The 27992-nt window shown below is 39.2% G+C and overlaps 1 protein-coding gene across 2 annotated transcripts; it reads left to right on the top strand.

Moving 5' to 3' along the window:
• Positions 1–69: 69 nt before the first annotated feature.
• Positions 70–27992, top strand: cad (carbamoyl-phosphate synthetase 2, aspartate transcarbamylase, and dihydroorotase). 2 transcript variants are annotated; one of them, XM_073856273.1, is made up of 44 exons: positions 70–516; positions 3574–3719; positions 3817–3940; positions 4037–4179; positions 4262–4403; positions 4514–4685; positions 6976–7161; positions 8952–9061; positions 9206–9348; positions 9433–9564; positions 9712–9945; positions 10061–10282; positions 11067–11258; positions 11334–11455; positions 11541–11674; positions 11760–11872; positions 11961–12211; positions 12352–12598; positions 12680–12778; positions 13570–13794; positions 13901–14083; positions 15469–15687; positions 15776–15943; positions 16032–16214; positions 16317–16421; positions 16535–16777; positions 18544–18625; positions 18740–18906; positions 19001–19165; positions 19265–19396; positions 19480–19681; positions 20179–20369; positions 20447–20587; positions 20719–20808; positions 20896–21055; positions 21210–21248; positions 23024–23190; positions 23303–23377; positions 23642–23854; positions 26424–26549; positions 26665–26820; positions 26909–27010; positions 27099–27193; positions 27305–27992. In XM_073856273.1, the coding sequence occupies exons 1-44, from the start codon at positions 435–437 to the stop codon at positions 27402–27404; spliced, it is 6723 nt and encodes a 2240-aa protein (XP_073712374.1). In that variant the 5' UTR covers positions 70–434; the 3' UTR covers positions 27405–27992. The 2 variants fall into 2 exon arrangements, with proteins under 2 accessions (XP_073712374.1, XP_073712375.1); XM_073856274.1 differs by lacking the exon at positions 21210–21248.

Raw genomic sequence — 27992 nt, 5'->3', positions numbered from 1 at the left:
TTTCACATTGTCTCCTCCTTTATATGACGTGCCTTTGTTAGCTCGTATAAAAGCAAGTGCATTTTAGCACCTCGGCTCCACGCTGCTGTGGCTGGAGCAGAGCGTGGACCTTTCTCCTATAACCACACGTCGCGCGGCCTTTAACCAATCATAAACATCGCTATTGATCGATAAACGCCTTCTTCATCGGGTCACTGTGGTCTCTGACCGGCGCTCATATCGCATTTATTTTACTTTAATCAACGATCTTCGGATCCTTTTGATCATCTGGAAGAGCAACGTGGTCCTCACGTGGACACACACCGGCAAGTACGCGCGATCGCTCCACGGCTCATCCAGTTCGTTGTTTTTTTTTATAGTTTATGCTATAGAGATCGAGTTCCGTGGTAACGTTTTAGCTTTAGTAGTGCTAACGAGCAAACGTGTTTGTTAAAATGGCATCTTTAGTTTTGGAGGATGGGACGGCGTTTGATGGCAGGCTGTTTGGCGCCGTTTCCTCTGTGTCCGGTGAAGTTGGTAAGTTAAATCACTTCACTGTTTTCAAAGCGAATGTATTGAAAAGTGCATCGGTATAAGTCCGGTCCTTTGATTTTGTCTTTTGTTCTGCATCATCCTCTTCTTCTTGCGAAAAGGTTACGGTCCTCTGCTCGTTCCCGCAAAACGTATGCGCAGCGACAGGATGCTACGTAGGTGTGGGCGCGCGCTTAAATATATAAAAGGGAACACTTGCTAGTAGGCATTGGCTGCGTCCGAAAACTCGAGGCAGTGAGTCGTTGCTTCGCTGCCTCATGAGGAAATGACTTCGAAGGCATGAAGGCAGCTCAGCGAAAGACTTTCGGACACACTGCAGCGTGTTTGAAATATAAACAGAGGGCGCCTTTGTGATAACTAATCACATATTTGAAAACTACAATACTAATTTCTCGCTAGAAATGCAATTAAAAGGTCTAAAAAGTGAAAATCTACCTTTATTTACACTAAATTTGTGCTCCAGTCGCTTCCTTGGCCGCCATTTTATTTTTTTCTAACTCGACCAGGCTCGACCAATCACATTCTTATTGTACGCCCACGCATAGGTGACAGGAAGTAAACCTAGCATTGAATTCGGACATGCCTTGATGCCTTCCTGCCTTAAAAAGCTGCCTCAGAAGGCAGCAATTTAGAGTTTTCGGACGCAGCCACTGTCACAGAACACCACCCACCGACATCTTGTTCACAATTTTCCAGAACAAATTATTCACCAACTTGGCAGAGGGGATGGTTAACTTGTAAACACGTTTTTTTCTCTCTCGACTATTGGCAGTTTATATAGGTTAAAGTTTATTTAGATTTATCATTTCAATCTGGACTAATTGCAACAAATTTGAACATAATTTTAATAAGTTTTACACCCTTTTTGTAATATTTTTTATGGTATTCATATTCTTTTGGTTTTATTTGTACCACTGTTTCAGTAAAGTAGGCTAACCATATAGTTTAACTGATATTTGTTGTTAAACTGTGATAATATGTGACATTTTTGTCACATTTGTTATAAAAACATGGTTAATTTTTCTTAGATACATTAGCACTTACATAACTTTTTTTATCTATTGACTTAATATAAATGTTAATTTTGCTTACGAATCTGTTTATAACCCCCTTTATTTGGAGTATGTTATAAAGTTATTATTCCCAATATATCTCTACATAATTCCCATACTCCTGTTTGTGTTGTCTCATGTGACCCTGTCTGTAAAATCCAGGCTAAAGTCTTCCAATCAGATTATGAGATTAGGTGCATCAGTGTGATGTCACTCATTGATTTGATAAATTATGACCTTACTTTGTCAATATTAAAGTAGATTTTCACAGAATGTTCTTTACATTTTGAAGTAAACAACAATTCACAATATAGTTTGCATCTAGATTTAAATAAAAATGTATTTCATATATAAATGGGTCATGGTAAAGAACAGATTGACGATATAGTGTAAGTAAAATAAATCTTTGTAAAGATGGTATAGGACGGTCAGAATTGCAAATGTGCAAAATGGCAACATGTATCACAATCAGAATGTACATACACACTGCAAAAAAAAGACGTTCTTACTTAGTAATTTTGTCTTGTTTTCGGTACAAATAACAAAAAATGTTACATTAAGAAGTATTTTCTTGATGAGCAAAATTGCCTAAGAAAATAGATCTAGTTTTTAGACACAAAATATACAATTTATGTGAATTTTTGCTTAAAACAAGCAAAAATATTTGCCAATGGGCTAAGGAAAAAATCTTAAAATAAGATAACTTTTTTTTAAATGCTTGCACTGCAAAAAATTTCAAGAAAACGTATAGTATTTTTGTCTTGTTTTAAGTAAAAATATAAAAATTCCTAAATTAAGATGCTTTTTCTTGATAAGCAAAACGACCCAAGAAAATAAGTCTCGACCAAACATATCAAATTTGGGTGATTTTGTGCATAAAGACAGGCAAAGAAGTCTGCCAATGGTGTAAGCAAAAAAATCTTGAGCATTTTTCTTAAACACTAAATTCAAGAAAAATTTGCTTACCCCATTGCGGATTGTTTTGCTTGTTTTATGCACAAAATCACTTAAATTTGATATTTCTGGTCTAAAAACTAGACTTATTTTCTTGGATCGTTTTGCTCATCAAGAAAAAGCATCTTAATTTAGGAATTTTTTGATATTTTTACTTAAAACAAGACAAAAACACGAAGAATTTTTTTTTTGAAAATAATTTTTTGCAGTGTAATTCAATAAAAACTTTCATCGGCAGATTTTGTTTTACTTGTTTTAAGCCCTAATTGACTTAAATTGTTTCTTTATTTTTTTTGTCTTAGAACTATACTTATTTTTTAGGTCATTTTGCTCATCAAGAAAAAACCTTGATGTAAGAAATTTTTGATAATTTGTACTACAAAGAACCAAGATAGAAATACTACGCAAGTAATAGAAAATAAGAGTCATTTTTTGCAGTGCAAACATGCATTATGGTACACACTGCAAAAAATGACTTTCTTACTTGGTATTTTTGTCTTGTTTTCAGTAGAAATATCTAAAAATGATATGAGCAAATCACCTAAGAAAATAAGTCTAGTTTTTAGACAAAAAATATCAAGTTTAAGTGAATTTGTGCTTAATACAAGAAAAATTCAGCAAAAAATTGTTCTAAGTAAATGTAAGAAAAAATGTCTTATTCCATTGGTGGATTTTTTTTGGGTAATTTGCTCATCAAGAAAATACATCTTCATTTAAGAATTTTTAGATATTTTGAAAATAAGTCAAAAATACTAAGTCATTTTTTTGCAGTGCAGAACAATCTGAATGTATTTGTACACTATAAAAACCAAGGTAATATATAGAAAAGTAATATTATAAATAATCATCTTTGTTACAGAAAATTGTGTAAAATCATAAAACCATTAGTGAAAACTGGTATATTAACTTATGAACTTATGTACCAATTTAAACTAATTTCAAAGACCTCTGACCCATATTTCCCCCATAAATTTCATGTTCACGGCTTCGCGCTGACCCCGATCATCATAAAATGTCATATATTGTGTATTCTCAGTTTTCCAGACCGGAATGGTGGGTTATCCTGAAGCTCTAACAGATCCATCATACAAGTCTCAAATCCTTACTCTGACATACCCACTAATTGGCAATTACGGCATTCCTGCTGATGAAGATGGAGAGTTTGGACTCAGCAAGTGGTTTTTCTTTAATATGTGTGTGCATTACATAATGCATCTAACACACACTGGTCAGAAACCTTTGGTAAATGCTTTTGCTCTCTGTGGTCCTCCAGTGGTTTGAATCTTCCAAAATCCATGCTGCTGCTCTCATTGTCGGAGAGGTTTCTGAAAACCCCAGTCACTGGAGCTCAGCCAAGTCTCTGGATCAGTGGCTTAAAGAGCAGGGCATCCCGGGACTAGAAGGTCAGTCTGTGCAGGTCAATTCTATACAAGAAATGTTTGATTGTTGAGCGTTTATGTTTATCTGAAACGCTACAATTATTTCCCTGGTGAATATAGGTGTTGACACCCGTCGCTTGACGAAAAAGATCAGAGAAAAGGGAACCATGCTGGGAAAACTTGTGGTGGCAGGAACTTCAGCATCTGATGTTCCGTTTGAAAATCCGGACACTAGAAACCTTGTTAAAGAAGTTTCCATGAAAGTAAGTGTCTAGCTCTGTTTTTACTTTTATGCATTGATTTTCTCACAGTTAACATTTTTTGGTTTTATTTCGGCTTCAACAGGTACCAAGGGTTTTTAATCCAGAGGGTAAAGTGAGAATTACTGCCATAAATTGTGGCATTAAGTACAACCAGATTCGTTGCCTTTGCCAAAGAGGAGCCCGGGTCACCTTGGTTCCTTGGGATCATCCGCTGGATGTCAAGGGTGAGCCATATTCTGTACCCCACATGTTGCAATCATTTTTTTATTATTCATTTCTTACCAATAAAACCATTGCAGACTATATACTGATAAAAAACACTGTCTTTTTCTAGACTTTGATGGACTCTTTATCAGTAATGGGCCTGGAAATCCTGAGTACTGTAAGGAGACTATCGAGAATATACGGAAAGTTGTGTGTGTGGATAAGCCCAAACCAGTCTTTGGAATTTGTCTGGGTCATCAGCTGCTGTCTTTGGTCATTGGTGCAAAGACATACAAAATGAAGTAAGCAATCTGTTCTTGTTGCATGCCTTTATCCACATGTTTGATGTTGAAGAAGAGGTAAATGCAAATGCTCCTCAAAACTTGTTTTTAGACTTTTTTATATTTTATTAAAGGAATATTCAATTTTCTTAAAAGAAAAATCCAGATAATTTACTCACCACCATGTCATCCAGGGTGTTGATGTCTTTCTTTGTTCGGTCGAGAGGACATTGTGTTTTTTGAGGAGGGCATTGCAGGATTTTTCTCATTTTTATGGACTTTAATAGAGCCAAACTTTTAATACTTAACACAACACTTAGCATTTTTTTTCAACGGAGTTTCAAAGGACTATAAACGATCCCAAACGAGGCATAAGGGTCTTATCTAGCGAAACAATTGTCATTTTTGACAAGAAAAATAAAAAATAAGCACTTTTAAACCACAACTTGGCGTTTAGATCCGGTCGTGATGCGCCCAACGCAATACGTCATGATGTCAAGAGGTCACAGAGGACGAACGCGAAACTCCGCCCCAGTGTTTACAAGTGTGTTGAAAGAGGACCGTTCCTACGTTGTTGTGTGTCAACTGATACTAATTAATGTCTTTGTGTCAGTTTATTGTTTACAATGGTCAGCAAATGTGCGTTTTTATAAACGCGTGACCTCCCTACGTCACTACACATTTACGTTAGGTCGCGCTGGACCGGACTTAGACGAAAAGTTGTCGTTTAAAAGAGCATATTTTTTATTTATTTTTTGTCAAAAATGACAATTGTTTCGCTAGATAAGACCCTTATGCCTCTTATGGGATTGTTTATAGTTCTTTGAAACTCCGTTGAAAAAAGTATTAAATGTTGGGCTCTATTAAAGTCCATTAAAATGAGAATAATCCTGCAATGTTTTCCTCAAAAAACATAATTTCTTCTCGACTGAACAAAGAAAGACATCAACATTTTGGATGACATGGTGGTGAGTAAATTATATGGATTTTTCTTTTAAGAAAATGGAATATTCCTTTAAAGCTGTAACCTGTAACCTTTTTTGGTTCTAATAAACAAGCATCAGTTATTCAGCAAGACACCAAGAAAGGTTGAGAAATCCAAACCTCCTTACCTTAACCTAATTCATTTTGACTTGACAACTTGCATAAACTTAAAGGCGGAGTCCATGATGTTTGAAAGCCAATGTTGATATTTGAAATCACCTAAACAAACACGCCTCTACCCCAATAAAATCTGGACCTTCTGTTGATAGACCCGCCCCACACATACGCAACCCAGCAAGGATGTCGGTTAGTAGACGCGCTCCTTACTGCTGATTGGCTATAAGTGTGTTTTGGTAGTCGGCCCGTCTCCTTTTCCAAAGCGTTTTTCAAACATCGTGGACTCCGCCTTTAACTGTTAAAAAGTTTACAACATACGTTTAAAGTAACCTGCCATCCTATCTTTTCAACAGAGATGGCGACAGAGAGGCAAAAGTTACAAATTGCAGCTTTAAAGGGACAGTTCACCCAAAAATGTGTCATTTACTCACTCATGTTGTTACAAACCTGTATATATGTCTTTGTTCTGCTCAACTGAACGGATGATATTTAGAGCAAAATTCCATAATACTTTTTTCCCTACCATTGTGCTCCAAAAACTGCTTGAATGATCACCAACATTTCTCAAAATATCTACCTTTGTGTTGAGCATAACAAAAAAATTTAAACAATTTTAAAACGACATGAGGGTGAGTAAATGGTGACAGAAATTTCAGTTTTGGGTTAACCATCCAGTTACAGTAAGTTGGTTCTCAGTACGAGGAAAACAATACACTTGTTCAGTATACATTGTCAGGTCTCAAATATCTTGTTCAAATTTGTATTTCCAGATTATCTTGTTCAAGGATTGTTGTTCAAAACAAAAGATAAAGGTTTTGAGTAAGAGCAGATATCTTGCAGTCTAAGGTATTTGAGATAAACCGGTTACAGTGGATTTTTGAGTGTGTAGTGAAACAAAATGTTGGTTCATTGGCCTTCCCATGCCTTTCAGTTTTCACAAAAAGAGAAACATGGTGTGAAATCTAGTTTATGCTGAGTTCACGTAGACACTGCATTACTCTGGTCCTGGCATAAGCTGCTGTGTTTTTGTTATAGTCCTGGGATAGTTGCCTTGTTTGCTTGTGCTCAAGGCCAGATGAGATGGCAGCTTTCTTCAGAAGTGTAAAGACAGCGGAACTTGATCCAGATTCTCATTTATGTTATGTCTGTCTCATATAATTGGAAGTCAAAGTAGAGCAGATTCTTCATTGTTTGCTCCCGTGTGTTTCAGATATGGTAATCGCGGTCATAACCAGCCTTGCATTCATAAAGGAACAAACCGCTGTTACATCACCTCTCAAAATCATGGATTTGCCGTGGATCCCAAGACTCTTCCAGAAGACTGGGATGTGCTCTTCACCAATGCCAATGACCAAACCAGCGAAGGCATCGTTCATAACCACAAACCAATCTTCAGGTTGTTCCTTTTTATTTGATGTATTGTATGTTTATACATTTAAAGAGTAAATAAACCCCTGGTCAGAGCCTGACTCCACCCACTGGCAATATTTGAAAAATGCAAGAAAAGTGGGCAGACCCCAACGGAGATAGAGGGGATGAACTGAGCTCGTACCAAGGGTGTGGTCAGATCGTAACAAGGGCGTGGTGAGCTTGAACCTGCTTACCGCTTACATCACGCGGTACCGCAACATTCAACAGGAAAATTCTACCACAGTAGCCATCATTCAACCTGAAGAGGGCAGCACTCAGACGTTTTTACACCATATATTGTAGTATTGAAACACGTTATACCCAAATGTCAAAAAAGTTACCCAAATCAATGAACAGCACTAATAAAGCCCAAGTCTTACAGATCATTCATTTTAAAAAGTTGCGGGTTTAGTAAGTCTTTAAAGCAGTAGTTTTCAAACTGGGGGCCTCGAGATGGTGCCAGGGGGGCCCCAGTTTTATGACATTTTATGAAATACATTAATTTATCATGAAAATGGCCGTGTAATTAAAACTAGACATTACACTAAATAACCAAAAGCACTACTTATTTGCTTAACAGTGGTTAATGGATATTTTTTATTAAAATGTTGAGTTTTAAAACATTTTTGTCACAAATTTTCTTTGGGGGGCCGCGAAGTGAATGCACCATACACAAGGGGGGCCACACGCTGAAAAAGTTTGGGAACCACTGCTTTAAAGACACTTAAACTTTTGTGAAAATTATTAAAAATCCTGGTGCTGGCTGGCAACTTAAAAAAAAAACGCTGGCAAGGAAAGAGTTAAAAAGTCATGAGAGGGGTGTTTTGTTTTGTAAAATAAAATTATATTTGGCTTATGTTAACCCAAGATTTTTAGGCGTTTAACCAAAACGCATAAAAAAAACATGGACTTTAGTTTGGGACGATGAAACTGGAAGTGCTAAATTGCTAACTCGCTTCCAGATTTTGCCTACGAAAATACGTAGTAAAAGTACAGTGTTTCAACAGCTCCTTAAAATCCTTGAAAGTTTGTGACTCTGGGGGGGGGGAATTCAAGGCCCTGGGAAGTTTTTGAAAAGGTCATTGAAAGTGCTTGATTCTATTTTATGCAAGAAGTTTTCTGGAAAAAAATCCATATTATTCCCTGTGTAGTGTAGGATAATATCATAAACATTTCTAGACTTTTTAAGCACACATGCTAAACTGTTCGCTTTAAATGCTTATATCTTCTATATGCGAATGTTGATTCATACCAAAATGCTTTTTTGCATAATTGTGTTTGACACATGAATACGTCTCGGGTTACGTATGTAACTGTTGTTCCCTGAGAAGGGAACCAGACGCTGCGTCTCCCTTGCCATAATTCCTGCGTCCCTGTCCTTTGGCAATGTTTCAGATAGTGATATACTTCCTGGCTCGCGCGTCACCCTGTTTTTGTCGTTAAGCCTCACCATTGGTTAAATTTGATATACACATTCAGACGCACTTACCTCTGGAGGTGTCACCACAGTGACGCAGCGCGAGTTCCCTCAAAGGAAACTGTAACGATGTATCTTAAAAGGTAACACAATGTAACCTTGCTCTCACTTGAAATGTGTCCCCACATTTAGTCCTTGAATTTGAGATTATTGGACCTGGAAAGTCCTTGAAAGTTAACTAAGGTGTGGGAACCCTGAATTAAATAAATTAATTAATTGAGAAAACGCGCATTTGCATGATTAATCGTTACAGCCCTAGTAGATCCTTATGTTTACGTCTATGTCCTGCACATTTTCAGTGTCCAGTTCCACCCTGAACACATGGCTGGGCCTGCAGACCTAGTCAGCCTCTTTGATGTCTTTCTGGATACGGTTAAAGATGTTAAAGGCGGCAAAGTTGGGAAATCAGGTGAGATTCTTTAATGGCTCAAGCTTGTTAGAGATGTGTCTGTCCAACATCAAAAAATTTTGTTTTGTGTGTCGAAACCATTTAATATATTCTTGCTGTTTACTTAAATAATTGACCATGAATATCTTTATATTATATTAACAGTTAAGGAAAGACTGACCGAGCATCTGGCGTTCCCTGGATCTCCTAAACCAGAGGAGTTTGTACGTCCTCGGAAAGTTTTAATTCTAGGTTCAGGAGGGCTTTCTATTGGACAGGCGGGAGAGTTTGACTATTCTGGATCTCAGGTGAGCGAGAATTCATTGAGGCTAACTTCATTGAGTATCTTCAAATAAAGACTGTGAATTTTTCATGTGTTGTATTCATTTCAGGCTATAAAAGCTCTAAAGGAAGAGAACATCCAGACCGTTCTCATTAACCCAAACATTGCCACGGTGCAAACCTCAAAGGGTCTGGCGGACAAAGTCTACTTCCTCCCATTAACACCAGAGTATGTCATCCAGGTAAAAGAAAGCATGAGTGACCTTGAATATTCTTATGAACATTGGCGTTCACTTGTAAATATTTGGTTGGTTGTGTTTTAGTTCGTCGCAACCATATCTATGTTTGAAATGAAGCCAGATGTTTATACTTTTCTGTCTTCTAAACAGGTGATAAAGAATGAGCGTCCAGATGGTGTTTTGCTCACATTCGGAGGGCAGACGGCCCTAAACTGTGGCGTGGAGCTCACCAAACTGGGAGTGCTGGAGAAGTACAAAGTGCGTGTGCTTGGAACCTCAGTAGCCTCCATAGAGATGACTGAAGATCGGAAGATCTTTGTAGAAAAGATGGAGGAAATCGGCGAGCATGTTGCTCCCAGTGAGGCGGCCATGTCTGTAGAGCAGGTTAGTCCTTTTCCAAATACAACCATCAAAATTATATAAAAAAAACTGGCACTGTGTATCAGTCTACCAAATATAGGGAACCACTAGTCTGATTTGTGTGATCTGGTGTTTCTAGGCACTGGCTGCAGCGGAACGAATTGGCTATCCTGTCCTGGTCCGTTCTGCGTTTGCATTAGGCGGACTTGGTTCAGGCTTTGCCAATAATAGAGAGGAGATGACAACGCTGGTCACCCAGGCCTTTGCTCACACGTCACAAGTCCTTGTGGATAAATCGCTTAAAGGTTGGAAGGAAATCGAGTATGAAGTGGTGCGGGATGCCTACGACAACTGTGTGACGGTTTGTAACGTGCCTTTTAGGTTATCCAAAGTGCAAAGTTTTCCTTAGGATTCAAACAAGCATATATACAGGGTTCCCACGGGTCCTTAATATCCTTGAAAGTTTGTGAATCCTGGGGGGAAAAATTCAAGGCCTTGGGAAGTTTTTGAAAATATACATGCATAGATACAGGAAGTTTTCTGGAAAAAAATCCATATTATTCCCTGTGTAGTGTAGGATAATATCTAGACTTAAGCACGCATGCTAAACTGTTCGCTTTAAATGCTTATATCTTCTGTATGCAAATGTTGATTCTTACCAAAATGCTTTTTTGCATAGTTGTGTTTGACAAATGGAAACATCTCGGGTTACGTATGTAACTGTTGTTCCCTGAGAAGGGAACGAGACGCTGCGTCTCCCTTGCCATACTTCCTGCGTCCCTGTAACGCCATCTTTGGCAATATTTCAGATAGCAATATACTTCCTGGCTCCCGCATCACCCTGTCTTTGTCATTAAGCCTTACCATTGGTCGAATTTGATATACACATTGCACTTACCCCTGGAGGTGTCCCCAAAGTGTCACCGCAGTGATGCGGCGCGAGTTCCCTCGAAAGGGAACTGTAACAATGTATTTTAAAATGTAACACCTTGCTCTCACTTGAAATGTGTATTTAGTCCTTAAATTTAAGGGTATTGGACCTGGAAAGTCCTTGAAAGGTCCTTGAAGTTAACTAAGGTGTGGGAACCCTGGTATATACGTACGCAGTTTTTTTTTTAAGCCGATTTCATGCTTTATGTATTTAGGTTTGTAACATGGAGAATATAGATCCACTAGGAATCCACACCGGGGAGTCTATAGTGGTCGCCCCAAGTCAGACACTGAACGACTACGAATACAATATGCTGAGAAACACGGCCATCAAAGTTATTCGCCACTTGGGCATTGTGGGAGAGTGCAACATTCAGTACGCCTTAAATCCAGAATCTGAGCAGTACGTTTATCAAAAAATATTGAAAAATATTTGATACTCCAGAAGTGGTAGTAATCCCATACTTGTATCTGAGCAGTACTACATCATTGAAGTCAACGCTCGTCTCTCACGAAGCTCCGCGTTGGCCAGTAAAGCCACAGGTTACCCGCTGGCCTATGTGGCAGCTAAACTCGGATTGGGAATACCTTTGCCTGTCCTCAGGTGAGTTTTCATCCATAAAAATATGTAGTTGAATATGTGTACCTCTCTCCTCTTTCGGAGTTGCTTAAATTGGACTCTTTTCCAGGAATTCTGTGACTAATTCCACAACAGCCAACTTTGAGCCCAGTTTGGATTACTGTGTGGTGAAGGTTCCCCGCTGGGATCTGAGCAAGTTCCTCAGGGTCAGCACCAAAATCGGCAGTTCAATGAAGAGCGTTGGTGAGCTTCCCGTGTCGAATATAGAGGCTTTGATCATGTATTCATTTCATTAGATTTAATCTCATTCACTTCACTTTCATTCCAGGAGAAGTAATGGCTATTGGTCGCAGCTTCGAAGAAGCCTTCCAGAAGGCTTTGAGAATGGTCGACGAGAACTGCGTAGGCTTTGACCACACCATCAAACCAGTATCTGAAGAGGTTTGTACTGAACTTTGACATAATCTGTCATCTTGCTAATGCAGATCTTTAAATGTATCAAAAAATGAAATTTCGTCTCGATTCTCAGGAGCTACAGACACCCACAGACAAGCGCATCTTTGTTCTGGCTGCTGCCCTGCATGCTGGCTATACCATTGAGCGTCTCTATGAGCTCACCAAAATAGACCACTGGTTTCTCCACAAGATGAAAAACATCACGGACCACGAGAAGCGTCTCCAGACGTATAACCAGGACGAGAGCGCTATGCCACCGGAAGTGATGAGGAAAGCCAAGCAGCTGGGCTTTTCGGACAAACAGATTGCCCAAGCTGTCCAAAGGTATCAAGACAAATTGTTTCCTGTACTTGAAGTATGTGGTAGACCTTCCACCATGGGTACCTCCTGATTTATAACAGAAACTGATTTATTGTCCTAAATACACGAGTAAATTGCTACCTTGCCGTCTGATCTGTCCAAAGCACTGAGCTGGCTGTGAGGAAGATGAGGCAGGGCTGGAAGATCCTTCCTGTGGTCAAACAGATTGACACGGTGGCTGCCGAGTGGCCTGCCCAAACCAATTATCTGTACTTGACCTATCATGGCTCGGAAAGCGACGTGGTCTTCGAAGAGCCCCATGTTATGGTAATCGGCTCCGGGGTGTACCGTATCGGAAGCAGTGTGGAGTTTGATTGGTGCGCTGTCGGATGTATTATGGAGCTGAGGAAGGTGAGCAATCTCCTTAAAACAACGAGTAAAATATGATTTGAAGTATATTGCTTAATTTGGCCTTGTAAACTCTTTCCTTAGATGGGATACAAGACGATTATGGTGAATTATAATCCAGAAACAGTGAGCACAGATTATGATATGTGCGATAGACTGTACTTCGATGAGATCTCTTTTGAGGTAAGTTGTCGAATTTAAAGGGACACTCCACTTAAAAAAATGCTAATTTTCCTGCTCCCCTAGAGTTAAACATTTGATTTTTACCGTTTTGGAATCCATTCAGCTGATCTCCAGGTCTGGCGCTAGCACTTTTAGCATAGCTTAGCATAATCCATTGAATCTGATTAGACCATTAGCATCGTGCTGAAAAATAAAATTAATAAAATACGCAGCAGCTGAAAATAGTCCCGTTAGTATCTTTCAATAGCAAGGGACTATTTCCGGGCACTGCGTAATATCATTGCGCCTCCTGCAGCCATGTTACGGTAGCAAAGTCCTTGATTATTACGCCAGAATGAGAGTATAGTTCCTAGCCAAATTGGCCTAGAAAATCTCTACTTTAAATTTTCCGTCTGAGCGTAACTACAGAAGAGTCAAGTTTTAAATAGGAAAAATATCGAAACTATTTGGTTATTTTTGAGCGTGATGCTAATGGTCTAATTAGATTCAATGGATTATGCTAAGCTATGTTAAAAGTGGTACCGCCAGACCCGGAAATCAGCTGAATGGATTCCAAAACGGTAAGAATCAAATGTTTAACTCTAGGGGAGCTGGAAAATTAGCATATTTTCAAAAAAAGTGAAGTGTTCCTTTAAGGAATTAAAGTAAGGATTGATAATGCTGTCTGTATATTATAAGGCAGGTTGCGAGTTACTGAGGTGCCTTTGAGCAAGTGATACCTGCCCACTGCTCCAGGTGTGTGTGTGTGTGTGTGTGCGGGATGGGTTAAACGCATGACTTTTTAACGGCAGGTTGTGATGGACATCTATGAGATGGAGAACCCAGAGGGTGTGATCCTGTCCATGGGTGGACAGCTGCCCAACAACATCGCCATGGCTCTGCATCGACAGCAGTGTAGGATCTTGGGCACTTCACCCGACTTCATTGATTCTGCGGAGAACCGCTTTAAGTTCTCCAGGATGCTGGACACAATAGGAATCAGTCAGCCCAGATGGAAAGAGCTGTCTGATACTGAGGTAAACTCCTGTGATATCGGTAGCCTTTAAAAATTCTGCGTAAGGATAGGTTGCCCTCATTGCCATTTTGGGATCACATGATGAATGTAGCTTTTCTCTGTTGTAGTCTGCCATGGGTTTCTGTGCGACGGTGGGATATCCCTGCTTGGTGAGACCATCGTATGTTCTCAGCGGAGCTGCTATGAACGTGGCTTTTTCTGACAGTGAACTGGAGAAGTACTTGGGCAGCGCTGTGGCTTTGTCTAAGGAACATCCTGTCGTCATCTCCAAATTTATTCAGGAGGCCAAGGCAAGTTAAGGCTAGCGTTTGGTGAAAGAACCTTTTTTCCTTAGGCAGTTCCAATTAACCATTGTAAAGTGAATATATGGGAGAAGTAGGAGTTGGTTTTTGTGCCATAAATGAAAGAAAGGCGGTGTAACTGAATTTGGTACAAGAGGAACAATTCTGGTTTGAACAGGTTTATCTGTCGTTTTCTCCTGGATTTTAGGATTGGTTTATTTCTGGTTGCTGCCTATTGACTTATGGCACAAATGCATTCATCAATAAAATCAGAAATTTATCATTTGAACTAGTCATTTTGATGTGGGTTTGACTGTGGGTTTACACTAGAGCTGGGTGTCGATTCAGATGTTTCCGATCGATTCAATTTCAATTCACAAGCTATCAAATCGATTTCGATTCTCGATTCAATTTTCGATTCCGGCTCTGGTCGGTTTTTATATTCAATTCTCAATTCAACTCAATGAATATAGATTTAATACAAATACTATATTAATAAAAAAGAACACTGAACATAAGTTTACAAGTGGGTAATTAATAAAAAGAAATTAAAAGCCACAACACTATCATCGTCGTATTGCTAGCAAAATCTAAAATGCCTCCATACCTCTTACTTTTTATGTGAAGTCATCAACGTCAATGAAGCACCCAAAACCGCCATTTTAAGGACTAAATGAAAGAATGACAGGCTCACCTCTCTTTCTTGGTAACATCGCGCAAGGCAAAAAAGAGGGGGGACATCTAGTGAAGAAGACTAGTCATTTGATTAATATTAATGCAGAAAAAAAATATGGGGAAAAAATAAATTCTGCTCTTTGAGAATCGATTCTGAATCGACCACGTTTTAAAAAACGATATGGGCAGCGCCTTTGACATGAAAACGTGCTATTTGCCTCAAACGCATCTTCGCCCAAGTTGAAAATATTCAGTAATCTAGAGCGAGCAACGCGATGCGATTGCACGCTTCGCACAGTAAAAGGGATAGTTAAAAATAAAGTTTACCAAATTATTTACTTGCCCTCAAGCTATCCTCAATCTATATGATTATTTATCAGATTAACAAAATTGGAGTTGTTTTAGAAAATGTCCTGGCTGTTCCAATCTTTATAATGGTAGTAAATGGTGATACAAAAACGTGACGTGAAAACACTGTAGATCAGGGATTGGTCTGAGAGAATCGTCACTACCAGCGTCACCGCTTTAATGTAAAAGATTAGCTTTACCTTCATGCTAGGTTGCGCTGTCTCGAGTTAACCTGTTGTCATCTGTGCTTTGCTGTAAGTTCCCAAACTCCCTTTTAGCGATGAAAACATCCACAGGTATATCTAGTGTGCTAAATGCATGAATAATACTTTATGAACAATGTTTACAAAGTTGCAATGTGATCCCCACAGGAAATAGATGTGGACGCTGTGGCTTGTGATGGAGCGGTCATCGCCATCGCGGTATCGGAGCATGTGGAGAACGCAGGCGTGCATTCTGGAGATGCCACGCTTGTGACCCCTCCTCAGGACATCAACCAGAAAACCATGGAACGCATTAAGATGATCGTTCACGCCATCGGCCAGGAGCTTCAGGTTACCGGACCCTTTAACTTGCAGCTGATTGCCAAGGTGCGTTTATCAATTTGGTCAAAAATACATTTACAATACGTTTTCGAGTATTTGCGCACAAAAATGCATTGTGTTGCTTTGTCATCAGGATGACCAGCTGAAGGTGATCGAATGCAATGTTCGAGTCTCGCGCTCCTTCCCCTTCGTGTCTAAAACGCTTGGTGTTGATCTTGTTGCCCTTGCAACAAGAGTCATAATGGGAGAGGAAGTTGAGGATGTTGGGTTGATGAATGGAAACGGAGTTGTGGGAGTTAAGGTCTGTAACTTCTTTTTTTCTTATTTTTAATCTATATCTGTAACTGTTCACTGTCTCAATCAAAATCTTCAATCATTTGTGCCTTCAGGTTCCACAGTTTTCCTTCTCACGGCTGGCTGGAGCAGATGTGGTTTTGGGTGTTGAGATGGTCAGCACTGGAGAAGTGGCGTGCTTTGGAGAGAACAGATATGAGGCCTATCTAAAAGCAATAATCAGCACTGGCTTTAAAATTCCCAAAGAGAATATTCTTCTTTCCATTGGTAGTTTTAAGGTATAAACCGTCCAATGTTTACATTTCTTGTGGTTCATTGTTGCATGTCGTCATCTATAAAGTAAAGGGATGTATTAAAATGACTCTCTGGCTTGTTTTAAGGCCAAGAGTGAACTACTGCCCACAATCAAGACTCTGGAGACTCTTGGTTATAACTTGTACGCCAGTTTGGGCACCGCTGACTTCTACACTGAACATGGAATTAAGGTACAGGGAAATTGCATAGAGTAGCATAACTCATTGGCCCCATTTTAAAACATAGTGGGGCATCATGTTCATGCTTCATAAATAAAGGCTGTCCTTAATGTCTGTCCGAGCAGGTGATGGCCGTGGAGTGGCCTTTCGAAGAGGAGAATGACTGTCCGAACAAAGACAAGCAGAGGAACATCATGCATTATCTGGAGGAGAACCATTTCGACTTGGTCATCAATCTGTCCTTGAGGAACTCAGGTGGAAGGCGTTTGTCTTCCTTTGTGACCAAAGGTTACCGCACACGTCGAATGGCCATCGACTACTCTGTACCTCTCATCACTGACATCAAGTGCACTAAGCTTTTCGTTAAGGTGAGTGTCGCGTACTTGCCTTTTGCTATATTGTGCCTAAACTGTATGATTAGGCAATGCTTAAACAGTTTTTCGTGATGGCCTTTCATTTTAACTCATTCCCCGCCAGCCTTTTTTAATAAAGGTGCCCTTTTTTTCACAAGTTTCACAAAAGGCCTTTCTGGAAATTTTTCTTCTAAAAATATATAAACATGCAAATCTATCAAATGAAAGAACAGACCCTCTGCTTTCAAACAAACATTTCATCCTATCTACATTTTTTCTCTGCTTATAAACTCTTAAATAGGGGTAAAAACAAATTTAAGCAAAAAGCTGAAATAATTGCATTTTTGTGAAATAAATTTTGTTATGCTGCGTTTACACCAACCGCATTTAAGGCGTCAAAATCGCGTCTACCGTGCCTAGTTTACTGCTTGAACAGTTTGAATGCATTTGCGCTTCTAGCAAAAAACAAGCATTTGACATGCGTCAGAGGCAAAATCCGCTTCTTGTGGGAAGGGCAAGTGCTATGCGGTTGTCTGTTTGCAAGATGGCTGATGTTGATTGTGCATTTATCGAGAGAGTTACCGGTTTGTATTTGGTAACCTTACTATAGGGGGAAAATAAACGGCGCTGGTCGATAAATGTCACGTGACTCAAAAGTGTATTTACAACTTACCAGGTTGCCCGATGTCCTCACTGACACTCTTCCAAGCGAGGTCCTTTTTATTCCTGTCTCTATAGAAATAAGAACGTGTGTCGTATAGCTCCGGGTGACTGCTTACAAACAATATCAAGCGTTCCTTCATGTTGAATCAGTAGCAGGTTAAAGGTGCTCTAAGCGAATTCACGTGTTTTAGACCATAAAATTTTTTTGTTACATACCGCAAACATCTCCTCACTATCTGTTAGCTGCCTGTCCGCTGATCAAACGGTAAAAAACGTGATCTCTGTAGACAGCATAGGCTCCACAAACTGCAATAAAAACAAAGTGGCCAAACCTACCACCAGAAACGATAACAAAGTGTTCCAGCCGATAAACGACTAGAGGGATTTGGGGGTGGGGGTTAGGCGCGTTCATGAAAGCACGGAAGGGAGGGGGAGGAGTTAGCTACGCTCCGTTTCTTTGAAAACAGTTCAAACATCAACAAAAAGTAGCGTCACACAGATTCGCTTTGGCGGATTTTCGCACCATGTTAAAGGCGCTCTAAGTTCAAATTTTTCAACTTGGGCGTCAGCTGCAAATTCGCATCAAACGCGAAAGGCACCGTACCGCGCCAGATGCTCAATTCGTAACATTCGCGCGAACGAGGTGGAATTGCGTTTACCAAACGGCTCATCCACGCCCAGGAGCTCCAGATGCGCGTCAACGCATCTTCATATTGACTTAACATTGAAATCACTCGCGCTTGACGCTTCTACCGTGGCTGGTGTAAACGCAGCATTAGAGATCAGATTCAGAAAGATTATCAAAACATACATGCAATGTAAAATTAATAAAAAAATTCTACATTTTTATAAATGGTTTAATTATTGTAGTAGATAATCCCAGTATTGCAGATAACAATAAAAATCGGGAACATTGTTTTTTCATGCAAATGTTTTTTTTCTTAATTGACGAGATAACTCGTCAATGGCGGGGAAAGAGTTAATGTTTTAAATCGTAAAGGTGTAAAATCTATTTCCCACTAATGCTGCGTTTTATTATACATCTAAGGAATATGATTTAATAATTAAAATCTAATATCCCAACTGATTGTAAGATTTTAATGTTTGTTGGGTTGCAGGCGCTGAAGCAGATTGGTCGCGCTCCTCGTGTAAAGACGAATGTGGACAGTATGACCTCACATAAGCTCATCTGTTTGCCTGGTGAGGCATTTAATTGGATTACAACCTTCTTCTCATCTGTAACTAAAGCGTTCTGTCTCTTTGTAAAGCTATACACTAAATTAGGCATAAATTTGTGTTATTTTCTATTTAAAGGTTTGATTGACGTCCACGTGCACCTGCGTGAGCCCGGTGCCACCTATAAAGAGGATTTCTCCTCGGGGACATCTGCCGCCCTGGCTGGAGGAATCACTATGGTGTGTGCCATGCCAAACACCAACCCGGCCATCATTGACCCAAGCTCGTTTGCTATGGCGCAGAAGGTAAAGTCAACACGAGTAGTAATCTGTTCGGTTATTAAAAAGAGCAATGAGGTTTTATTAGACCAATTGTTTCCCCTCCTTATGAACGTTGTAGCTTGCCAAGGCTGGATGTCGCTGCGATTATGCGCTTTTCGTGGGGGCTTCATCAGACAATGCTACACTTCTTCAATCCATTGCAAGTTCCACAGCTGGTCTTAAGATGTACTTGAATGACACGTTCTCCACTTTGAAAATGGACAATGTTTCTCTGTGGATGGAGGTAAGGAGCGTTTTCTCTTTATTTTCAAGAAGTCACTTGAAGTATGTTGTGCGTTTTTATGACAAATGGCAAATTGATCGAGCTTGTAATTTCACGCAGCACTTTGAGAAGTGGCCGAAGCACTTGCCCATTGTAGCCCATGCTGAGAAACAAACCGTGGCGGCTATACTGATGGTAGCACAGCTTTATCAGAGACCCGTTCACATCTGCCATGTTGCCAAGAAAGAAGAGGTAAGCATGCAAAGATGATCCAACAATTGGGATTTATTTGGCATTATAGTTCAAATTGAAATTTATCGTGCTTTGTTCTTTAGATTTTGATCATCCGAATCGCTAAACAAAAGGGGATCAAGGTGACGTGCGAAGTAGCTCCTCATCATCTCTTCCTGTGTGAAGATAATGTGTCTAGCATTGGGGACGGTCGGGCGCAAGTACGGCCCATGCTGGGTACACGAGAGGATATGGAGGCCTTGTGGGAAAATCTTGAAATCATTGACTGTTTTGCCACAGATCATGGTAATAATGGGTTCAGATTTGTCGTTAACCAATCACTGTGTACCACAAGCATCCCAACTACATTTGGCCTAAAATGACAAGCAGAATACAATAGGGTGGCCATTGGTGCCAGTTCTGACGGACACGTCCTAAAACATGTTTTCGGGTTCGACCGCATACGTCATCAAGGTTTAATATTTCGGGTTTAATTTCAGAAAAGCAACCGTTACATTTCAAGGTAAGATGAAACTACAATGATTGTATGTCTAAAAAGAAATAAATGTTAATTTTCTAACGTATTTTAACTGAAATGTGAGAACCTCGATGACGTATGCGGTCGACCAACGCGACTTCCGGAGAACGAACCTGAAAACATGTTCGGGACGTGTCTGCCGGAACTGGCATGAATGGCCACCCTAGAATACAAGGATTTGTCAAGCCAACTAATTATTTTCTAGATTTCATTTTACACTTTTGAGCAAATCTGGAAAGATTTCTTCCCTTCTATTGACATGCAGCCCCTCATTCAGTAGAAGAGAAAAACTCTGAGAAACCACCTCCAGGTTACCCGGGTCTGGAGACGATGTTGCCTCTGCTTCTCACAGCCGTCAGTGAGGGGCGCCTTACCATTGATGACATCATCAAGAGGCTATACGAAAACCCCAGGAGAATATTCTCCCTTCCTCCTCAGGAGGACACCTACGTAGAGGTATTGCAAAATGTAAAGAGTCGATGGGTTTTCCATCCTGCGTTTGAGAATTTCAGTGCAATATTTTTTCTTCCTAGGTGGATTTGGAGCAAGAGTGGACGATTCCCAAGCACATGCAGTTCACAAAGTCAAAGTGGACTCCGTTTGAGGGCATGAAAGTTAAAGGAAAAGTCATGAGGGTGGTGCTTAGAGGAGAGTTGGCTTATATTGATGGACAGGTATGCTTTGTTTATCTTTCTTTCAAGTTATCTATCTATTGGGGATAGAAAATTAAATCGGCATCCTCTGTGACCTTCCAAGCACAACCACTTCTGTTTTTAACCTTCATTGTTTCGTCGTTTCGCCTAAGGTGTTGGTAGCCCCAGGTTATGGTCAGGATGTGAAGTCATGGCCCACGGCCCCTGCAGGTCCAAAGGGGCTGTTAAAGGAAGGACCCAAGGTGATGCGCTAACAGATAACTCAAACTTATATCAACAGGGTTGTTTATTATAACTAATCCTCTCTATGTCCTGGTTGACTATTACAGCGTGCAAGTGATGCCCTGAGTCCTGACAGACCAACACGTGTTGTACTCCCTTCCGAGCCCATTCGTAACCATGCATTGAGCCCGCGCCGGTCAGTCGGAGATGGACGGTTCATTCTTCCACCCCGGATCCACCGTGCATCTGATCCCGGTTTGCCTCCAGGTACCGTGGGTCTGATGTGTAGCCCATTTGTGTTTCAGTGATTCACTGTATTTGATAAGCTTTTTGATCCTGAAGTGCTTCCATTTTGTTTGCTGTCATCATTGTTTAAGTTTGCATATTACTATAGCTCAAGTGGGGGGTGTTTTGTATGCAGGTTTGAAAAGATCCATCCTAAAACCTCTAAAGAAGATGGGTAATGTCTATGCAATGTTTACAGTTTCAGAAAATCAGAAATTCATATTTTTATGATTTTCAATTCTGATTGAAGTCTTTGTTTTACATATATTTAAAACTATTCTTCTGTTGAACATTTATTTTATCGGATGAAAAAAATTGCATGCAAACCACTGCAGAAATCACGAAAGTTGATATAATTTTGTGTACTTCGCCATGTCCTTTTTGAAGAAAGTACATGCTTCACCCCTTACTTTCATCAGAGAAAAACTGAATCAAGGATGGAATTAATTTATTTAAAATGCCTAAAATATATTTTGATCAATTTTATCATGTATATATGTGATAAAATTGATCAAAATATATTTTAGGCATTTTAAATAAATTAATTCCATCCTTGATTCAGTTTTTCTCTGATGAAAGTAAACCTTTAAAAGGTGAAGCATGTACTTTCTACAAAAAGGACATAGTGAAGTACTCAAAATTATATAATATATATATGCAACCAGTTCTCAAATATATTTTTTTATAAAAACTATAGCAATATTTCTTTAATCTCATAATATAAAATGTAAAAAATTGTAAACTTCTATTATAAATTTATAAAATTAAAAACCAAGTCTTTCATTACTAATAATTTTTTCAAACTTTCTAATCTGATCTAAGCAGATAAAGAGGACATTTCATTAAGTCCACCTTATGATACAGGTTAGACGTTTGTAGTGGGGTCATTATACAGAAACGTCCACTTTTGATGTGCCAAGATGTCTTAAAATTGATTTCTTTTTCTAACATTTAAACGTATATAGTCAAAGACTAATCTAATAATGTGGTCTGAGTATACATAAATGACAGCTTAATGATTTTTTTTCTTTTTTGTGTGCATGTAATTAAAGACTGCATACACTTTTTTTGTCAGTGGTGTTACCTTACTATTTTAGCAATATTAAAGGTGTTTATGATATATTTATAATTTTTTCAGCTTTAAAGCTTAATTCTTAAGTGTAGCAGAATTCAATGCATTTAAAATGATCATGTCACATGTGAAAGGCTTCAACATAGATCTTAAGGAAAGTGAAAGAAGGAAGTCAAGTGATGTCATCAATGTGATTTTTTTATTTAAAAATAAGAGCTATTTTGTTAAGCTGTAACACCAGTGACGCAACTCCAGGGGACCACTACTTTTATTATATATTTTATATTTATTTAGCATTTTGTTTTTAAATGTAGTCTACTTACATTATATATTTGATAGTTATGGACACATTATTGTATTCTAAATGGAAGAAAACACTGTTTTTGATCTCAAAATAAAGCATTTTCCCTCTGTACATGACTGTGGGGACGAGCACTTCTGTGGTGCTTGGAATTCTAATTAATTAATTTAAATTAAATATTGCTACATTGATGGCTCAAGAAGGTGCAATTGTTCAAATAACATATTGTTTCATTTTAAAATATAAAAAATTTTAACCCTAAAGTGTTTTTCAAGTGTTATATTTCTATAAAGGCTAGGGACAGAAAAATGGACATTTCCGTAGAATGACCCAGTGATGTTAATCAGAGCTTTGCCATTATCTGTCTGCTAATCTGTATGTAATTGGATTCAATCCTGAATTCCTCTTTTATGGGAATACGTTAACCTTTAGGTGTAACTCAAAAACATGCTAGTTTGTTTCTCTATATTCTGTGTCCTGTATGCATGCCAGGCCCTTTAATTGAGGTTGATCCCAATGAGCTCTTGTGCAACATCTTGATATAAAATGCTGATTAATTCCCATCTTCTGTTATCAGAATTGGCACCACCACTGGATGCATCCATGCACCCTCCACCTTTGTCCAAGATAGTGTCACCTAGGGCTGGGTTGCAGCAGATTGTACCCTACCTGCAGACCTCTCCACTGCTCCACCCACTGGTGGGCCAGCACATAGTGTCTGTGCGACAGTTTAGTAAGGATCAGGTAACGCAAGCCATTACCTGCCTAGTAATGCAGCTTCTGTGTTTAAAAGCAAGTCTAAAAGGATCACTTTCTGTATCTTGCATATAATATTTTGTCTCTCTTGGATTTTCAGATGTCTCATCTGTTTAATGTGGCACACACTTTGCGTCTCCTTGTGCAGAAAGAAAAATCATTGGATATTTTGAAGGTGATTTGATGGTGTTAAGATGTTGTATTATAAAAAAGAATCAAATATGATTTAATATCTTATGACTACCATAACCATTTAAATCGTAATTTATGTTTTGTTTTTAATAAAAAGTCAATCTTTAAGTTACTTTAGAACTTACTTAAATATTTTCTTGGTAGCACAAGTTGGAGCTTATTTTGATCAATAATTGTACTAAAGGAAAAAATCTAATCAAAAGTTAGAGACCTACATGTTTGTCGTCTTGTTCTCATTTTCTCCCAGGGTAAAGTCATGGCCTCCATGTTCTATGAGGTGAGCACTCGCACCAGCAGCTCATTCAGCGCGGCCATGCAACGTCTGGGTGGCACGGTGGTGCATTTCAGCGAGTCCACGTCCTCCACGCAGAAGGGCGAATCTCTGGCAGATTCTGTCAACAGCATGAGCTGCTATGCTGATGTCATAGTTCTGCGCCATCCCTTACCTGGAGCTGTAGAGGTGAATGACATTACATCAATTGCTAGACATTACATTTGGATACGTTTACCCCATAGAGTGTAAAAAATATGAGGAATTGGTTCCAAAACGCAATATCCATTTTGACAAATTTCGGTAAAAACGTGTTTTCTATACCAAGAAAGTGACAAGATGAAAACTGCTATTTTCTGTTACAAACTTTCACATAGCATCTTTAGTTATAAAAAATTCAACTCCTTAACTTGATTTTCAAAGATTTATTATAAAAACTAATAATTTTTTCCACAAAATGCAATAAATCCATGACAGTTTTTTTTTCAAAATGCTATAAATCTATTCAATCAATGTATAAATGTCCATTCATCTTTGCCATTTTATATTCATTTAGTAGAACAATTGTACACACTGATTAAAAAAATAAACATTAATGGCATAAATCAAAACACTTACTTTGTCATATTAAGAACACTGTCATTGCTGCGGTTATACTTGACGTCGTCGCTTAGCATTTTTCACCTCAATCAGCTGTAAAATTTATGGTCCTGCTCGATTTTCGTTGACTTTCAGTAAAATAATGGAACGTTTCTTATAAGATACGCTGGGGTCAATGTGTTAACATGAGAGAAACTTGATGCTGTTGGGAGAACAAGCACCCGTCTCCCGAGTGCCTCTTATTATTCGATTTTGATGGCTTACGTTTCTTTCCCGTCACAGAAAACCATCACAGGTTTATCAATGCCATTAAAGTAATATTTTGTTTTTGTCTGTTTGTTGATCACGAAGTACAAAGTAGATGAGGAAAACTAAGATTCTGTGTACTCAATGCGCCGCCATTGTTTGTTTACATTGCGTGGAATGGTGCGCTGTAATTTGCGGAGCGGATTTATTGCATTCTGTAGAAAAGGAGGAGTGGCATTTATTGCGTTTTGGGAAAAAAAGGGAGAAAAGATGACAGAATAACACGGTGGATATTGGATTTTGCGTAAAATTAAGAATTTACTTTTTAATTACTGACCTGATATAATACTGATTTTGGCAGTAACTAATTTTTTTCAAAAATGGCGTTTATTGCGTTTTGGAACCAAACTCTTCATATGGACCGTAGTGTCTGTGACGTCACCCATAGGTTTGTGAAGAGCATTTTTGAAGCTTAAAGTAGGCGGTGCCATGGGTGAAGCTGATGTGGCTGGTTGCTGCAACCACACCTGCCTAGCTGGATTGTAGTTACAGTAGTGGCAGTTCACCCGTCACTCAAGTGGCCACGCCCTTAATTATGCAGAACTTTAAGGCTTAATATCATTTAAACGGATGAGTTACAAAAAAATTCACCCCCCCCTCACAGTTGTCATTAAGGGCAAAATTAGCTATATAGACCCAAACACTTTTTGTTCCAGTCTGTAAACATTATTTTCTTCTGTAAAGTTGGGCATTTTATCATGGAGGTCTATGGGAATTGACTCCCTTTTGGAGCCAGCCTCAAGTAGCCAGTCGGTGAATTGCAGTTAACTCACTTCCGTATTGGCTTCATCAGAGATTGGAAGTTTTTTTTTTTTTTTTTTTTTTTTTTTTTTTTAAAGGACAAGTTCGGTATTTTACACTTAAAGCCCTGTTTTCAGATTGTTTATGATGAAATAGAACGGTTTTGACTGAAATTTCGACATATGCGGCTGCCCCGATTTTCGGGTGTTTGTTCCATCACCTCCCACCATCTACAATGGGTGTATAGGTGCACAGGAACAACCCTTCCTAAAATGCATTAAACTTTCGTTTACAAAGACGTGAAACTCACCGAGTGGTCAGGGGTGTTCACTGATATGCTCACACAAAAATCGCTGCAAAAGATGCTTTTCAACAGTTGTTTTAGCATTCGTTGTAAACTGGTGGATCTATTTTTCCAAACGCCTCACACCCGTACATTCTTACGCTTAGAGCTTGAATAATAGAGACTCCAGCCCAGTTGGGGGCGATAATCCGCCTTTGCCAATTGCAAGATTACAAAAAGTCCCGGCGTGGCGTAATACCGTACCTCACAGCACATCTAATACAAGTCAATGGAGTTGGACAAAACTACGATAAAACCTGTTGGAATGGGTCTTTTGCAGCGATTTTTGTGTGAGCATATCAGTGAACACCCGCCCTGACCACTCGGTGGGTTTCATGTCTTTGTGGGCGAGGGTTTGGTGCATTTTGGGAGGGATTGTTCCTGTGCACCTGTGGACCCATTCTAGAGGTGGGAGGTGATGGAAAAAACACCCGCAGATTCTCGGGCCAGCCGCATATGTCCAAATTTCAGTCAAAACCGTTCTATTTCATCATAAACAATCTGAAAACAGGGCTTTAAGTGTAAAATACCAAACTTGTCCTTCAAAGTGATCTTACTATGCGTTACATAAGAAATAATTGACGACAGGCTGTTTAATTATTTGTAAATAATGCACACTCAAGGTGGTAATATGGCACGGCGCGAAGCATACTGTGTGTATGTGCAAGTTTGACAGTAACTGAATTTACGTTATTATGTTGTTATGGCCTGTAACATCTCACGATCCATAACAAAGAGTACCAAATTATTAATGCTTGTGGTTTATAGAGTGCAGCAAGACATTGTCGGCGTCCAGTGATCAACGCTGGTGATGGGGTTGGAGAACATCCTACTCAGGCTCTTTTGGATGTCTTCACAATCCGACAGGAGCTTGGCACGGTCAATGGCATGACTGTGAGTTGGTCAAAATATCTTTATCTCTGACTATTATCTCATTGAAATAATATAAGCTCAAACGTGCCAATGAATTGTTCTAAGAACTGGATTTTTTTTATTGCGTACATCTCAGATTACCATGGTTGGTGACCTGAAACATGGGCGCACTGTGCATTCTCTGGCTAGACTTCTCACTCAGTACAGGATCACTTTGCGCTACGTGGCTCCAAAGAACCTCAGCATGCCCGATGAGATCATCGAATTTGTGGCCTCCAAAGGCATTAAACAGGTGCGTTGTCAAATTAAGGAGCTGACATGATTACATGCTTTTATTTCCCTTAAATTAAGTGTTTAAACTTCTCCCTCTGTGTCCACAGGAGGAGTTTAACAGCATTGAAGAGGCGCTACCGGAAACCGATGTACTATACATGACTAGAATACAGAAGGAGCGTTTCGCCTCTGAAGAAGAGTACAAAGCGGTCAGATATCTTGTGTTAAGTTCATTGTGCGAGCTTTTTGTTCAATTTTTATCAAGTTTATAAATTATTTGCGTTCTTGTCCTGACAGTGTTTTGGCCAGTTCATCCTAACACCACACATCATGACTGGAGCTAAAAGGAAGATGGTGGTCATGCATCCTCTCCCAAGAGTCAATGAGATCAGGTTTGTTAAATTGTTAGTGACCATATGCTCAAAAACCAAGATATTTTCAAGTTTATTGCTGAACGTGAGCTTTAATGTTTGCAATATCTCATAAACATATTTGGATTGTAGTGTGGAGGTTGACACGGATCCCAGAGCTGCATACTTTCGGCAGGTGGAGAATGGGATGTATATAAGGATGGCACTGCTGGCCACTGTGCTGGGTCGGTGAGAAGGCCGTCGTGGTTCAGACAATTCATCATTTTAAAGGAAATATTGTGCCTGGCAACACTCTAAATGCATAATAGTTTGTTGTGTACTCTCTGTAGTGCTAAATAATTTTGAATAGTGATTTTCAGAATGAATAAAGTTACATAAGTATTTGATTTAATGGTAATATAAACCACAGTTGGGTGTGGTTACCTCTTTCCACTTTCATCTCAGTTATGGAGTTATTGTACTGTGTTTGTGCAACGCTTTAGAATTTTGGGTCGGTCTTAGACGTGCCCGCTCGCAATTTCCTTTCAGATTCAGTAAAACCTTTTTAGATTTATTTTTATTACCACATATATCGCTCCCATTTTCAATGCAATTGTGCATTTCAAAAATGCAGGTATATTTAAAATACACAGTGTATTGAATCTTCTGACATTACAGAAAATTATTATTGGGGGAACCTTTAATAGCTTTACCATCCTGATGCAAATATTTGACAAATCTTGCTACTCAATTCCTGATTGAAACTTGAAAAATTGACCACATGTGTTGTACTGCAACTGCTTTTGTAATGTATTTTAGACAATAAAATGTGCATCTGTGA

The sequence above is a fragment of the Misgurnus anguillicaudatus genome, chromosome 18, assembly GCF_027580225.2.
Source record: "Misgurnus anguillicaudatus chromosome 18, ASM2758022v2, whole genome shotgun sequence".
NCBI classification, from domain to species: Eukaryota; Metazoa; Chordata; class Actinopteri; order Cypriniformes; family Cobitidae; genus Misgurnus; species Misgurnus anguillicaudatus.
This window is presented reverse-complemented; position numbering and strand designations above follow the sequence as displayed.